The sequence below is a fragment of the Electrophorus electricus genome, chromosome 23 (assembly GCF_013358815.1).
Source record: "Electrophorus electricus isolate fEleEle1 chromosome 23, fEleEle1.pri, whole genome shotgun sequence".
Lineage (NCBI taxonomy): Eukaryota > Metazoa > Chordata > Actinopteri > Gymnotiformes > Gymnotidae > Electrophorus > Electrophorus electricus.
In genome coordinates, this window is record NC_049557.1 from 11,833,746 (window position 1) to 11,850,029 (window position 16,284).

Consider the following 16,284-nt stretch of genomic DNA (forward strand, 5'->3'; position numbering starts at 1 on the left):
CTCCACACAGCATCCACACAACAAAATCCATCAAAATCCCACCAAAACACCTACATGTAGCATGTGAATTTGTGCTCAGTAGAGTGCTTGTAAGGTTAACTGATCAACTGGCAAGCTTAGTATTCAGTTGTTTGTTTGTTTGTTTGTTTATGTTTATATGTGTATGGGTGGGTAGGCGTGTAAAACAGCAATTGAAGCTATTTAGAAATGATTTTTGTTTGTTGAAAATGTATTACAGTGAACTGCAGTTTATACATTGTTCAAAAAAAAGATTTATATACATTGTTGTTCATACATATGTAAAGTTTATTTTATGTTACATTATTAATGTGTATTCCCTGTTTCCGGATTCTACATAAGGGTTGTCTCTTCCATTATTTCTGGGGTCACTGGGTGTTGGGGTGTGTGGGCTGTGGGGTCAGTGGGTGTTGGCTCACAGGAATAGTTTGTTGTGACAGACGGCGCAGTAGGGTTTGCCGCCCTGTTCCTTAAACACTCCCTGACTGAGCTGCTTCAGACAGAAGGCGCAGACAAAGTGCTCGGGGTGGAACTTGCGGTCGAGAGCAGCGATGCAGCGGCCCAAGATGGGAGTGCTGCATGTGCCACACAGCATGCCCTGCCGAGTATGGAAATGCAATGAGCAGAGAGGACGTCCATCCAGCTCCAGGAAACAGCCATCTGTGAAGGGCTTCAGACAGTCCTGACACAGCGAGAGAGAGAGACAGGTAGTATGCACAGACAGCAGAGAGGCACAGAGAAAGGAAGACAGACAGACAGTCAGACAAACAGACAGAGATTAGACAAATTTTGTAAGAATTGAAATTCCTAAAATACAATTTGTAATTCTCTGCTTAAATACAAAGTGTGTGCAGGTAGACTGTGTATGAGTGTGTGAGAAACAGGAACGTCACTCACCGCACAGACGAAGCAGTTTGGGTGCCAGGTACCGTTGGCAGCAGACAGGTAATTATCCTGCAGAGATTCGCCACAGCCGGAGCACTTCGGAGCAAAGAGGCGGTAGAAATCCTTAGGGCAGTATGGCTTCCCTTCACGCTCCATAAAACCTACCACAAGAACAGGAACCAGCACTCAGAAACCACAAGAACCAGAATCACAGCTCAGAAACCACAAGAACAAGGACCAACATTTAAAACTTGTGTTTATGAAGTTTTATGTCAAATTTATGCAGAAATATAGAAATGTCAAAAGTGTTTTTTCTAACAGAGAACTCGGCGACTCCGGCTGCCCTGTCCTCTGCCTTTTCATCCACACATTCTCCGAGGCGTCTCAGTGACTCCGGCTGCCCTGTCCTCTGCCTTTTCATCCACACGTTCTCCGAGGCGTCTCAGTGACTCCGGCTGCCCTGTCCTCTGCCTTTCCATCCACACATTCTCCGAGGCGTCTCAGTGACTCCGGCTGCCCTGTCCTCTGCCTTTTCATCCACACATTCTCCGAGGCGTCTCAGCATTAGCATCCCTACGCTTCCTACACTTCCTGGCTCTGACAGAAACATGGATCTCCCCTGAGAACTCGGCGACTGGCTGCCCTGTCCTCTGCCTTTTCATCCACACATTCTCCGAGGCGTCTCAGTGACTCCGGCTGTCCTGTCCTCTGCCTTTTCATCCACACATTCTCCGAGGCGTCTCAGTGACTCCGGCTGCCCTGTCCTCTGCCTTTTCATCCACACATTCTCCGAGGCGTCTCAGCATTAGCATCCCTACGCTTCCTACACTTCCTGGCTCTGACAGAAACATGGATCTCCCCTGAGAACTCGGCGACTGGCTGCCCTGTCCTCTGCCTTTTCATCCACACGTTCTCCGAGGCGTCTCAGTGACTCCGGCTGCCCTGTACTCTGCCTTTTCATCCACACGTTCTCCGAGGCGTCTCAGTGACTCCGGCTGCCCTGTCCTCTGCCTTTTCATCCACACATTCTCCGAGGCGTCTCAGTGACTCCGGCTGCCCTGTCCTCTGCCTTTTCATCCACTCATTCTCCGAGGCGTCTCAGTGACTCCGGCTGCCCTGTCCTCTGCCTTTTCATCCACACATTCTCCGAGGCGTCTCAGTGACTCCGGCTGCCCTGTCCTCTGCCTTTTCATCCACACATTCTCCGAGGCGTCTCAGTGACTCCGGCTGCCCTGTCCTCTGCCTTTTCATCCACACATTCTCCGAGGCGTCTCAGCGACTCCGGCTGCCCTGTCCTCTGCCTTTTCATCCACACATTCTCCGAGGCGTCTCAGTGACTCCGGCTGCCCTGTCCTCTGCCTTTTCATCCACACATTCTCCGAGGCGTCTCAGCAGGGGTGGTGGCACAGGTTTACTAATGTCTCCAGAGTGGCGTTTCACTCCACTTTCCTTCTCTACACTTTCCATCTCCTCTTTTGAATTTCATGCCATTACAGTGTCTTTCCCCACTAAACTTCTTATCATTGTCATCTACCGCCCTCCAGGTACCCCAGATCACTTCATTGATGAGCTCGACATCCTCCTGAGTCATTTCCCTATTGAAGGAAATCCACTCATTCTCCTTGGTGACTTCAACCCTCCATCAGACAAGCTGCATTTCTCCTGCATCCTTCCACTGTTGACAGCATTTGACCTCACCCTCAACCACTCTCCTCTGACTCACAAAGCGGGCAATGTTCTGGACCTGATCTTCACCCACACCACATCGGACATCACAGTCACCCCCCTCCACCTCTCGGACCATCACTTTCTATCCTTCTCTCTCTCCCTTCCTTCTCTTTCCATCCAGTCCTCTCCAACATGTTCCTCCTCCCTCCGTCACAATCTGCACTCCATAACTCCCTCTTCCCTTACTTCTACTATTGTGTCCACCCTTCCTCACCCTGACTCTCTGTTTTCTCTCTCTTTGGATACAGTTACAAATACTTTCATTTCTACACTCTCCTCATCAGTGAATCTTCTGTGCCCTCTCTCCTCTAGACCTGCTAAGTCCTCCCCGCCTGCCCCCTGGCTAACAGAAACACTTCACTGCTACAGGAGAGAACTAAGGACTGCAGAGAGGTGGTGGAGGAAATCTCGCGTAGATTCAGACCTCAGCTCATACAAGTCTCTCCTTTCCAAGTTCTCACTGGAAATAATATCTGCAAAGTCATCCTACTACAGGGAGAAATTAGAATCATCATCATCTGATCCACATAAGCTCTTCACTATTTTTTCTTCTCTCCTCAATCCTCCCCTCCCCCTCCTTCCTCATCTCTTACTCCGGAGGATTTCATCACCTTCTTTGAGGAGAAGGTTGCAGCAATCCTCCAGTCCTTTTCCTCTGTTCTCACTCCTCCAACCAACATTCCCCAACATCCAACTCTCTGACTTCTTTTTCTCCTCTCTCCACAGATGAAATTCTTCAGCTCCTGACTTCCAGCAATCCGACTACATGTCCGCTGGATCCAATTCCTTCTGCTCTGTTCCAGACAATTGCAAGAGATCTGCTTTCTTTCATCTCTGTCATCATCAACAACTTCTTATCTTCTGGATGCGTGCCTACTGCATTCCAAACCTCCAGGGTGGTACCAATCCTCAAGAAGGCCACACTCGACGGCTCCAGCGTTACCACCTACAGACCGGTATCACCTGTCTTTCCTCTCAAAAGCCCTCGAATGAGCAGTTTACAATCTTTTTCTCACCCAGAACCCAACCCCATCTGCATGATCCCAATCAGTCTGGCTACAAACCGGCATATTCTACAGAAACAGCCTTCACAGCAATGATGGAGAAACGTCATGCTTCTAAAGCTGCCAAAATGTCATCTGCTTTGATTCTTCTAGACCTTACGGCATCCTTTGACACAGTGAACCACAACATTCTTCTCTCTGTTCTCTCCAGGCTTGGTGTGACTGGCTCTGCTTGGAGATGGTTTCAGTCCTATCTGGAGGGATGGTCCTGTCAGGTAGCATAGAGAGGATCCACATCCAAACCGTGTAGACTCTTCACTGGTGTCCCACAAGGCTCAGTATTAGGCCTCCTTCTCTTCTCTTTGTATACTCATTCTCTTGGTGATGTAATATCTTCTCATGGTTTCTCCTACCACTGCTATGCTGATGACACTCAATTATTTATTTCTTTTCCACCCTCTGACATGCAGGTCTCCAGATGTATCTCAGCAGGCTTGACCGACATTGTGTCATGGATGACAGCCCACCACTTGAAGCTCAACCCCAGTAAAACTGAGCTTCTGTTCATCCCAGGTACTCCCAACCCTTACCATGGCCTCACTGTTTCCTTCAAGAACTCCCTGGTGTCACCATCCAAAGCTGCCGGTAGCCTGGGCTTAACTTTGAACAACCAGTTGTCGTTCTCAACTCATGTTTCAAATCTGACCTGGTCTTGCAGAGTGATCCTTTGTAACATACAAAGGATTTGGCCCTTTTTCTTGCAGGAAGCTGCCCAGGTGCTTGTACAGTTTCTTGTGCTAGACTACTGCAACTCAGTACTTGCTGGTCTTCCTCTAAGAGCCATCAAACCTCTACAACTTTTCCAGAATGCAGCAGCACAACTGGTCTTCAATCTTCTGAAGTTCACACATGTTACTCCACTGCTGCGCTACCTTCATTGGCTTTCAGTAGCTGCATGCATCAGATTTAAAACTTTGATGCTCGCCTACAAATGGTCAATAGTCAAAGCCTGATCCGTACTTCGAGTACTTCAAATCTCAAGTACAGCTCAGCTTGAAACACCAGGCTTCAGGTCTCATGGGGACAAGCATGGAGACTATTCTCTGTCCTGGTTACAAGATGGTGGAATGAACTTCCACTTGCTGTCTGGACAGCAGAGTCCCTTGCAGTCTTCAATCGCAGACTGAAGACCATCTATTTGTAGAATATTTAAAGGACAACTGACACTGCTCCCTTATTAACCGACTAATTTAGTACTTATTGTAGGGTATTGTTTATTATGTTGTTTAACAAACTCTAGCACTTATTGTTTATTACACTTATCGTTGTTTAAGGCAGACATTTTTTGTACTTCTAGGCATCAGCAGTGATCCGTATATTTCTACAGTATTCTTTGGTATATTGGACTCTAACCTACTGTACTGTACTAGGATGTGTTCTATGAGGAAATGACAAAGCACTTTTCTAAGTCACTCTGGATAAAAGCGTCTGCTAAATGCCATAAATGTAAATGTTTAAAAACATTCAGCCGTCACTGTTTGAATTATAGTACAATGAATTACAGAAAGTCTTTACATTCAAATTAGAATTTGTGTTGTGTAGTTTTGTGTTGTCTTGTGTTGTGCTGTGTTGACTTCTCTCTTTTGTATTGTGCAGTGTTGTGTTGTGCAGTGGTCTATTGTGTAACGTTGTATTCTGATTTGTTGTGCAGTGTTGTGCAGTGGGTTGTTGTCTCGTGCAGTGTTTTTCCAGTTTTGTGTTATGTTGTGCTGTGGTGTGTTGTGCAGTGGTGTGTTGTGTTGTGCTGTGGTGTGTTGTGTTGTGCAGTGGTGTGTTGTGTTGTGCAGTGGTGTGTTGTGTTGTGCAGTGGTGTGTTGTTCTTCTCACCCTCTGCTCCAAACAGTTCCCCACAGTGGGTACAGAAGAAATGTTCTGGGTGCCATGTGCGGTCCATCGCCGTCAAGATGTTCTTTAGAGAAACACACACACACACACACACACACACACAATCAGCTCATCACAGGAGAAATGTTAGACACACCAACACCAGCTGTATCAGAAACACTGTGCGTAGTGTGTCACAGACACTGGCATGTAACGTGTTCCCTGGACAAGGAGAATGTTTCCCCAGGTTCAGGTGTGGATCAGGTGTGTTACCTGTAGAATGGGCCCCTGGCAGTAGGCGCAGCGTGGGGAGAAGAGGCTCTGGTAGTCCGCCTCGCAGTACTGTTTTCCGTCCCTCTCAAAGAAACCTCCAGAGCCCAGTTCCTCCTTACACACCACACACACAAAGTGCTCTGGGTGCCAGACCTTCCCCAGAGCTGTGATCATCTACAGGGTAGAGAAGCAGGGCGTGAAGGGTTAACACAGACTGACATGCTGGGGTTAGTGAAGGGTTAACACAGACTGACACACTAGGGTTAGTGAAGGGTTAAAGACTGACATGTTGGGGTTAGTGAAGTGTTAACACGGATTGACACGCTGGGGTTAGTGAAGAGTTAACACGGATTGACACGCTGGGGTTAGTGAAGGGTTAACACGGATTGACACGCTGGGGTTAGTGAAGGGTTAACACAGACTGACACGCTGGGGTTAGTGAAGGGTTAACACAGACTGACACGCTGGGGTTAGTGAAGGGTTAACACAGACTGACACGCTGGGGTTAGTGAAGGGTTAACACAGACTGACACGCTGGGGTTAGTGAAGGGTTAACACAGACTGACACGCTGGGGTTAGTGAAGGGTTAACACAGACTGACACGCTGGGGTTAGTGAAGGGTTAACACAGACTGACACGCTGGGGTTAGTGAAGGGTTAACACGGACTGACACGCTGGGGTTAGTGAAGGGTTAACACGGACTGACACGCTGGGGTTAGTGAAGGGTTAACACGGACTGACACGCTGGGGTTAGTGAAGGGTTAACACGGACTGACACGCTGGGGTTAGTGAAGGGTTAACACGGACTGACACGCTGGGGTTAGTGAAGGGTTAACACAGACTGACATGCTGGGGTTAGTGAAGGGTTAACAGACTGACACGCTGGGGTTAGTGAAGGGTTAACACAGACTGACACGCTGGGGTTAGTGAAGGGTTAACACGGACTGACACGCTGGGGTTAGTGAAGGGTTAACACGGACTGACACGCTGGGGTTAGTGAAGGGTTAACACGGACTGACACGCTGGGGTTAGTGAAGGGTTAACGCGGACTGACACGCTGGGGTTAGTGAAGGGTTAACGCGGACTGACACGCTGGGGTTAGTGAAGGGTTAACGCGGACTGACACGCTGGGGTTAGTGAAGGGTTAACGCAGACTGACACACTGGGGTTAGTGAAGGGTTAACGCAGACTGACACACTGGGGTTAGTGAAGGGTTAACGCAGACTGACACACTGGGGTTAGTGAAGGGTTAACGCAGACTGACACACTGGGGTTAGTGAAGGGTTAACATGGACTGAGATGCTGGGGTTAGTGAAGGGTTAACGCAGACTGACACACTGGGGTTAGTGAAGGGTTAACGCAGACTGAGATGCTGGGGTTAGTGAAGGGTTAACGCAGACTGAGATGCTGGGGTTAGTGAAGGGTTAACGCAGACTGAGATGCTGGGGTTAGTGAAGGGTTAACACAGACTGAGATGCTGGGGTTAGTGAAGGGTTAACGCAGACTGAGATACTGGGGTTAGTGAAGTGCTGTGTATGGGGCTTTTCATGGAGTGTGCTGGGTGCTTGAATCAGGAGAAAGTGATTTTTGTTGTTGTTGTTGTTTTTTGTACCGCTACCATGGCTACAGACAAACTTAGACTGAATTCCAGCTCTTAGTTATCTTTTAATTTGTGAAGTCTGTGTTTTGTGTGATGCCTGTCACAGGTTCCCTTTCTGTTCCTTGGAGGCCAGTTCACATATCTACTCTGTTCCTCTGGCCAAATGAGTCTTGCTCAGGTAATCAAGAGCTCTTCAGCTCTCATTTCCCAGTTTAGTTTTATGAGGAACACAACAAAAATTTGGCCTGGACAAGCACATCCCCTGGGACTGGATTAAAAAGCTCTGCTTTATGTTTCTGTATTCTAGATATACATATATACTAGACTGGATAGACATTTCATTAAGCGCCATTAAATGGTACAGTGGACCCCAACATTGCTCTGGAGATGAGATCAACAGCGCCGACAGTCGTTCCTGATTAACTCATTCAGGTGAGTTAAGTTAGGGCTAGAAATAAACTCAGCAGGCCGGTAGAGCTCCATGAATTGGGCATCTGGGCTCTCTCTCTCTCTCTCTCTCTCTCTCTCTCTGTCTCTCTCTCTCTCTCTCTCTCTCTCTCTCTCTCTCTCTCTTTCTCTCTCTCTTTCTCTCTGGTAAGACAACAATACATGAGTGGTGATTAGAGTCCCCACATGCCTTCATCCTCAATGCAAAAGGTCAAATGTTTCTACCATTTGTGCACATATGCTTGTATTTGCAACCATGTGTATCTACTTATCTACATTTCCATGCTAACATTTTTTTGTCTCTCAGTTTTCTGTCTGTTAGGTGTGAGTCCATGTGGCATTTGTGACCACTGTCTGGCAATGTACCTTCCCAGCGATGCACTTTCCACACGAGGCACAGTGCCCTTTGGCCTCCGTGCGGACCCCCATCTTCTCCATGTCCGAGCTGAGTGTTCCCAGCAGGCTGTCGATAGCATCCATGTTCTTTCCTGCCGGAACGTCCTGCTCTTTGCTTACAGCAATGTTTTCTGCTGCTTGGTCTCCTCCAGAAGGTTTTTTATTCCCTTCTGGCTTTGTTGCATCCTTGTTTGAGTTTTGGGTAACTTGTGGCTGGTGTGTCGACTGTGTCTGGTCTGGGAGCTGTGGGCAGACATGCAAAATGTTTTCAATACTAATATCACAGCATTTAAAGAAACTGCATTTTTTCAAAAGCGTCCTTTAATTGCAGAACACCAGTGAGCATGCGCTGCCCTCTAGTGTTTGTATGTAGTATGTGCAACAATTTCAAGCAAAAAAATGAGCTACATGTGCAGACCCAATGTTTGTAGTTGCCATCTAAACAGTGTGACTCACCTCAAGACCCAGACCCAGGAGCTCATTCATAATGGAGTCCAGCTCCCGTGTCGCTGTTCCTGGACTCATAAAACCAGCCTCCACTGGAGCAGGCAGCTGACTGAGGAAATGGGAGGGAATGATCATAGCCAGCATGTACCCCAGACGCAGACCCTACCACTGCTCCTGACTCTGGGGCTTATTGCTATGGCCGAATACCTTCAGCAGGTTAACTGGATAACTTATGCCTCCTCACACATCGGAAAGAAATGAAACCTCTTTGGTGTATTTTGATTTAGGTGTCCATCTGACTGGAACGCCAGCTACCTCATTCAGCTAACGTGTCTCTCAGGTCATATTAACATTACTCCAAATGCCTAAAATGCAAGAAGGAGAATTATGCAAGTGGACTACAGAAGACCACTCATAAACCTTTGACCTCTCATTAACCTTTGAGCTCTCACTAAATTTTTACCTGTCATAAATTTGTTATTGCCATTATCAGGGACTGATTGTGTAAACAGTCAGTGTGGTTAAGGATGTTGATGTGATGTAGGTATATGAAGGACCGTCTAGCCTTTGTGTAATGCATCGATAGACCAAACAGGAAAACAGACCACGAAACACAGACACCAGCCTGGTGGAGTTAGTCAAGAAGGGGTCCTACCTGTACACATCTTCAGAATCCTTCTGCCCTGATTCAGTGCCAGAGGTCTGAATCTGTGTGGGCATATAAAAAAGCATAATTAAAGGCATGTTTCACTCCTAAACGAAGCGCAAATGCTGAAAATGTTAGCTGGTGTCTGGTTTGAAGTATGTTAGTGTTGTGGAGATGTTAAAGCTATATAGTCCCTGTTTGTTTCCATTCAGAGTGATCGAAGCTTTTTGGGGGCAGTTATAAGTTCTAAGAATCTATGAATGAGTGAAGGGGTCTCTCTCTGTTTGGGATGATGGCTTTTTCGTCACCTGTGATGACACGTTTCCCGGCTCGTCCCTGTGCGAGATGTTGAGGGCGAGGCTTTGGGGGGGACCTGATGTAGGGGGGGTGCTGTTTTTCGTTATGCTCAGGCCCAGCTCCTGGAGCAGCTCATCTGTAACACAGCAGCTCCCTCATCACATCCGGAGCCACACACACGCCGCACCTCCATGCTTCCTAGATGTACTGTGTGTGTCGTGAGGCGTAATTCTCTGATTACATTTCGTGTATCAGGTCTGTTTTGGGCCATACTGAATTCATCTCTGGTGTCGTCCCACATTCGCACTAAAGAGGAAGTAGGTTTTCAACACTGCAACCATCGCAACGGAAGTGAGACAAATAAAACACCCTAAATGTCAGATCTCATGTTTAATCCGCTGACACAGGGAGATGGTTGCTAGGGACGTACTGCTCAATTGCTCACTTCCCCGTGACATCCTGATCACCTCACCTCCAATCCCTTACCATGAACCTCCAACAAAACAGAGCTTATTTACACTGCAAACAGCAACTTTAATGCTCAGGACTGATATTGAATTGTGTGTCATTCCTGGTGTTCAGCACACTTACAAAAATTTGAAAATGTGAACACCATGAGAAAGTGCTAATGGCAGTTATTTTCTTCATCTAAAGAATTGTCTACGTTTTTATTTAAACTTTTTTTTTACTAATTTTAATCAAATTATACATAGAAAACTTGACTGTACTAAAACTATTTTATTATTGTATTTTTAGAGAAATATAATTTTGGTAATACATTTAAAAAACCTTTAGAAATCTAAGGCGAACAGATGTGAGTTTGATAAGATCTCGGTTTCTGTCTCTTCTGAGGTGCATCTCATATCTACACAGCAGAATACAATTCATGATTTTATAACACAAATGACTGAATTAATGAAGAATCACTGCTGTCCCCTAAAATAACTTGTGAGGTAAGAGTGTAACTGGCTTACCGAGTTCATCCATGGCGACGGGCCTCTGGACAGTCGGTGTAATCTGATCGCAGCGTGTACCCTCTGCCTCAAAAGTGAAGCTTCCTTTTCCTGTTACCTCACTAGTTCATCCTTCTTACAACTTTTACCCTTAAGAAACTTCCCTTTTTCACACTTTCAGAGCAAATGGATTGTGATGAAGAGGTTAAGCAGGATGTGATGACGAGTCGCTATTGGGTTTAAACGCAGAGAACACAGACACGTAAACGATAGCCATTTATACACGTGTACTAATGACACAATGAGGAGAAGGTATGAGACACATTGACAAACACACACACACACACACACACACACGAGGAGACGTTTGGGGGGGGGGGCGGGGGGCGTACCGTGACATGGATGTTGTGGTTTATTTACTTCATGACTTGTTTGTTTATTGCATCATTAAATATGAATTGCTTTTTATTTATTTGGTAAACGTTGGCCTTAACATGGGTGTTTATTTAGAGTGAGCAGGTCTGAATTTGGGAGTGTGAGTGGGGAGGATTTGGTGTATATACCACAGCACCATGGAGGGTGTCCTCTCCCAGAGGGTGCTTGTGTGTCCTCCAGCTGCACAGGTGCAGAGAGGACAGCAGAGCGGAACATTGGGACGGACCTCCCCAACCTGGACAATGTGTATCCCTGCTGCCGGAGGATGATGGCTCACTGCATCAGCAGGGACACACACCCAGGTCACCGCCTCTTCCGTGTGCTGCCTTCTGCAAAGTGAAGTGTTTTTTTCCAAAAGCTGTGGCATACTTAACACCCCACTGATCACACACCCCCACCCCACCCCACCCCACCCCACCCCAGACTAATCACCTTGCACTTTTATTGCCAAAACCCCCACAGACCATCAACTTGCACTTTGAATATTACACCCTGCATCGTGTGTGTATTACGTAACTATTATCCAGACTGTGTATAGCACCTCTGGTACAGAGTAATTGCACGGCCATGTTTAGTGTTGTTTAACTGTTCACACTACATTCTGGCACTTCTGCTGCTCGCACTGAGTTTGTTTACACTGCGACCTACTCAGTTGTAACTCACAGTGCAACCTTGACTACTGACCACCTGCCATTTATGTCAAATTGTCATTTATATTGCAAATATCAATACCATTAAATGTACTTTATTTCTGCACATTCTGCCAACTATGTAATTTGTATTTTCTGTATTTTGCTGCATATTTTGTGTTTTTTGCTGCTTTGGGAAGGCTGTCAAAGAAATTTTGCTTTTAATTTTCATGTATAATGACAATAAAGACTCAAATGCTCTCTCTCTCTCGCTCGCTCTCTCGCTCTCTCACTGTATATATCCACTGCCTGGCCAAAAAAAAGGTCACACACTCTAATATTTCGTTGGAGTGCCTTTAGCTTTGATTACGGCATGCATTCGCTGTGGCATCGTTTCCACAAGCTTCTGCAATGTCACAACATTTATTTCTGTCCAGAGTTGCATTCATTTTTCTCCAAGATCTTGTATTGATGATGGGAGATTTGGACCACTGTGCAAATTCTTCTCCAGCACATCCCAAAGATTCTCAATGGGGTTCAGGTCTGGACTCTGTAGTGGCCAATCCATGTGTGAAAATGATGTCTCATGCTCCCTGAACCACTCTTTCACAATTTGAGCCTGATGAATCCTGGCATTGTCATCTTGGAATATGCCCGTGCTATCAGGGAAGAAAAAATCCATTGATGGAATAACCTGGTCGTTCAGTATATTCATTATATTCAGTATATTCAGTAATTAGCTGACCTCATTCTTTGGGCACATAACATTGCTGAACGTAGACCTGACCAACTGCAGCAACCCCAGATCATAGCACTGCCCCCACAGGCTTGTACGGTAGGCACTAGGCATGATGGGTGCATCACTTCAGCCACCTCTCTTCTTACCCTGATGTGCCCATCACTCTGGAACAGGGTAAATCTGGACTCATCAGACCACATGACCTTCTTTCATCGCTCCAGAGTCCAATCTTTATGCTCCCTAGCAAACTGAAGCCGTTTTTGCCGGTTAGCCTCACTGACAAGTGGTTTTCTTAAGGCTGTTTAGTCCCAATCCTTTGAGTTCCCATCACATTGTGCATGTGGAAATGCTCTTACTTTCACTATTAAACATATCTACATATCTACATATTAAACAGTTCTACTGTTGTTTTTCTACGATTTGATTTCACCACACGTTTAAGTGATCGCCAATCACAATCATTCAAGATTTTCTTCCGACCACATTCCTCCCTCAAAGATGATGTTTCTTCACTGTCCTTCCATTTTTTAATAATGCTTTGGACAGTTCTTAACCCAATTTCAGTAGTTTCAGCAATCTCCTTAGATGTTTTCTCTGCTTGATGCATGCCAATAATTTGACCCTTCTGAAACAGATTAACATCTTTTCCACGACCACAGGATATCTTTCAACATGGTTGTTTAACAAATGAGAAGCTACTCACTGCATCAGTTAGGGTTAAATAACTTGTTGCCAGCTGAAACATAATCATCCATGCAGTAATTGTCCAATGGGAAGTTCTTACCTATTTGCTTAGTTAAATCCAGGTGGTGACCTTTTTTTTGGCCTGATGTTGTTATCACTCAGGATCACCAAATCTGTCACTACAGTCCTCTTCTGCAGGTTTGTCCTTCACTACTATGTCTGATTAGTTAGCCATTACCATCTTCTCTGTCTGTGCCTGGAAATCCTACAGGATCTTAGCTTAGTCATTTTCCACCCCCTTTGGTGGTGTATCCCATTTAGACCTTGGAATTCCAGCCCATACTCAGCACAGATGTTTCTGTATACTATACCAGCCACTTGGTTATGGCGTTCCATGTGCACTCTGCCTGATGGCATCTTGCATCCTGCTGTTATGTTCTGGATTGTCTCAGAGGTGTCTTTGTACAGCCTGTATCTGGGGTCCTGCCTCGTGTGGTAGATCACAGCCTATGTTGATCTGTTATTCAGAGCTTGTTCCTGTGCTGTCATGATTAGTGCCTCCATGCTGTATCCCAATACAGCCTTTTCAATCCAGTAGGATCCAGTGGATCAGCCACATCCACTATTTGCCAGTGGTACATACAATGCAAGGGTTTATCCTCCCATGATGGTTTCTGTTCCTCCTCATTACTACCCACCCTTGGGTTTTTGCTGTCTGAGGTTCTCACTAAACACTTTATCACTTGGGTCCATCATCCTGACATACTCCTGGATCTTGGTTGTTTCATCCTGGATAGTGGCTCTGACGTTCCCTAGTCTTCGGCCCCCCTTCTTCCTCTTAGTGTCCGATCTCCGAGTGCTGGATTTGGGATAAAACCCTCCGTGCATTGTGAGGAGTTTCCTTGTCTTGATGTCAATGGCTTCTATCTCCTCCTTTTGCCAGATTATTATGCTAGTGGGGGGTCTGATGACTGATGTTGATAGCCTGTAGGTGTTGATAGCCTGTAGGTGTCGATAGCCTGGATCTTGTGCTTCCCGTTCAGCCAATTTCTTAGGATGTGTCTCACTCTTTGTAGGTATTTGGCTGTAGCTGCTATCCTTGTGGCTTCTTCATGGTTCCTATTTACCTGTGGGATTCCAAGGTTCTTGTAGTTGCCCTCAACATATGCTATGTTGCCTTCTGGTAACATGATTCCCTCACTTCTATCTACTTTTCCTCTCCTTGTCGTTGATGTATATTCTGGTGAGATTAGTGAGTCTCTGGCATGCAACGTGATGGCATCCATGGAGAGGAAGTAGCTAACAGTTGCTCCATTCTGTAGCCGGTATTTGTAGCCACTCTTGGTGATGATTTCACTGAGGGGGTTCAGGCTGATGCAGAACAGCAGTTGGGACAAGGCATCTCCTTGGTAAATCCCAAAACTGATGGTGACTTATGTTATTGGTCTGAGGTTGACCTCTAGTGTTGTCTTCCACAGCCCCACTGTGTTCTTGATGAAGGCTCTTAGAGTTCTGTTGATGTTATACAGCCTCAAGCATTCCAGGATCCATGTGTAGACCATTGAATCACCAGCTTTCTTGTGGTGGTAGCTCAGTGGTTAAGGTAGTTGACTTGTAATTGGAGGTTTGCTGGTTCAAGCCCCACCACTGCCAGTTCACTGTTGGGTGCCTAAGCATGACCCTTAACCCTCAGTTGCTCAAGTTGTCATAACTGTAAGTTGCTTTGGATAAAAGTATCAGCTAAATGTAGTCAATCCAAAGGTTGGTCTGTCTGGTCTTACACTCTTGAGTGACTGTTTTATCCACCAGTAGCTGGTGTTTGGCTCCTCTGGTGTTCTTGCCAATGCCTTTCTTCTCATGTATTGAACCATATGTCTACTCCTCTTAGCCAGAGTGATGGCAGTGACAGGAGCTTCCATGTTGTACAGAGGCAGGTTATCGGCTGGTAGTTGGATGGAACTGCCCCTTTCTGGAGGTCCTTCAAGATCGCAAGTGTTTGGCCTTCAGTTAATCATTCAGGGTGGGTTCCATCTGTTAGCAGCTGGTTCATTTGTGCTGCCAGGCGCTCATGGAGAGCAGTCAGCTTCTTCAGCCAGTAGGCGTGGACCACGACAGGGCCTGGAGCTGTCCAGCTTGTCACACCTGAGACCCTTTCTTGGATATCTGCTAGTGTGACAGTTCCTGGGTCCTGTTCAGGGAGGTTGTGTGGTCAGCTCTCAGGTTCTCTAACCACTGGGTGTTGTGTGATGCCTCCTTCTCCCATAAGACTTTCCAGTCTCCAGCATTATTGTTCAGTCTCCAGCATTAGCGGGTCTGTTCTCATGCTGTTATCCTGCCACTGAGAGAACTCAAACTGGATAACTCATGGGAGAACATCCTGTTTATTCTCCTGGCTTCTACTTCTCTTGTGTACCTCTGTAGGTAGGCAGCCAGAGCTGTGACTCTAGTTTTAGACAGAATGGTCCCAAAATATCCAGTGACTGGCAGTTCTCTGGGCAAAAATGCTTTGTTGATGCCAGATGTCAGAGGAGAATAACTGGACTGGTTCAAGCTGATAGAAAGGCAACAGTAACTCAAATAACCACACGTTACAACCTAGGTACATAGAAGAGCATCTCTGAACACACAACATGTTGAAGCAGATGGGCTACAGCAGTAGACCACATACCGTTTGTGTGCCAATCCTGTCAGCTGAGGACAGGAAACTAAGGCCACATTTCACACAGGCTCACTAAAATTCAATGAGCGAAGACAGAAAAAAAATGTTGCCCGGTCTGATGAGTCTTGAATTCTGCTGTGAAATTTTGGTAGTGGGGTCGGAATTTGGTGTGAACAACATGAAAGCATGGATCCATCCTGCCTTGTACCAATGCTCTAGGCTTGTTTTGGAGGTAGTGGTGGTGACTCATGACAATGAGTTCACTGTACACAAAGAGACGCAAAAGTCACCTGATCTCAGTCCAGTAAAGCATCTTTGGGATGTGGTGGAACTGGAGATTCGCATCACGGATGTGCAGCAACCACGAGATGTTATTGTGTGAATCTGGACCAACGTCTCTGAGGAATGCTGTGCTGTCCTCATGGTGCGTTCCTGCTACACAGCCAAACAGCTAGTGAATGGCTACCATTCCCCAATAAATACCAAGGTTTGACTTTTCTTAATCTCTTTACTGAAGCAAAAGGTTTTGTTTTATAAATCTGAAAAAAACAGAAAATGTC

At 46.2% G+C, this 16,284-nt stretch overlaps 1 protein-coding gene across 1 annotated transcript; it reads right to left on the reverse strand.

Moving 5' to 3' along the window:
• Positions 1-295: 295 nt before the first annotated feature.
• On the reverse strand, positions 296-10,800 carry lpxn (leupaxin). The gene is made up of 9 exons (XM_035522055.1): positions 10,600-10,800; positions 9,637-9,761; positions 9,338-9,390; positions 8,692-8,791; positions 8,206-8,478; positions 5,793-5,966; positions 5,523-5,604; positions 916-1,064; positions 296-700 (listed from the first exon to the last, which is right to left on the reverse strand). Exons 1-9 carry the CDS (start codon positions 10,610-10,612, stop codon positions 434-436), a joined length of 1,236 nt encoding a protein of 411 aa, XP_035377948.1. The 5' UTR covers positions 10,613-10,800; the 3' UTR covers positions 296-433.
• Positions 10,801-16,284: the final 5,484 nt, after the last annotated feature.

What these genes read in the sequence shown, in the direction of transcription:
- lpxn (XM_035522055.1), bottom strand. An exon ending in TCCTGGGTCTGGGTCTTGAG is followed by an intron (nt 8,479 to 8,691) that starts GTGAGTCACACT and finishes GTCTGCCCACAG; the next exon opens with CTCCCAGACCAGACACAGTC. An exon ending in GAAAGTGCATCGCTGGGAAG is followed by an intron (nt 5,967 to 8,205) that starts GTACATTGCCAG and finishes TCTACCCTGTAG; the next exon opens with ATGATCACAGCTCTGGGGAA.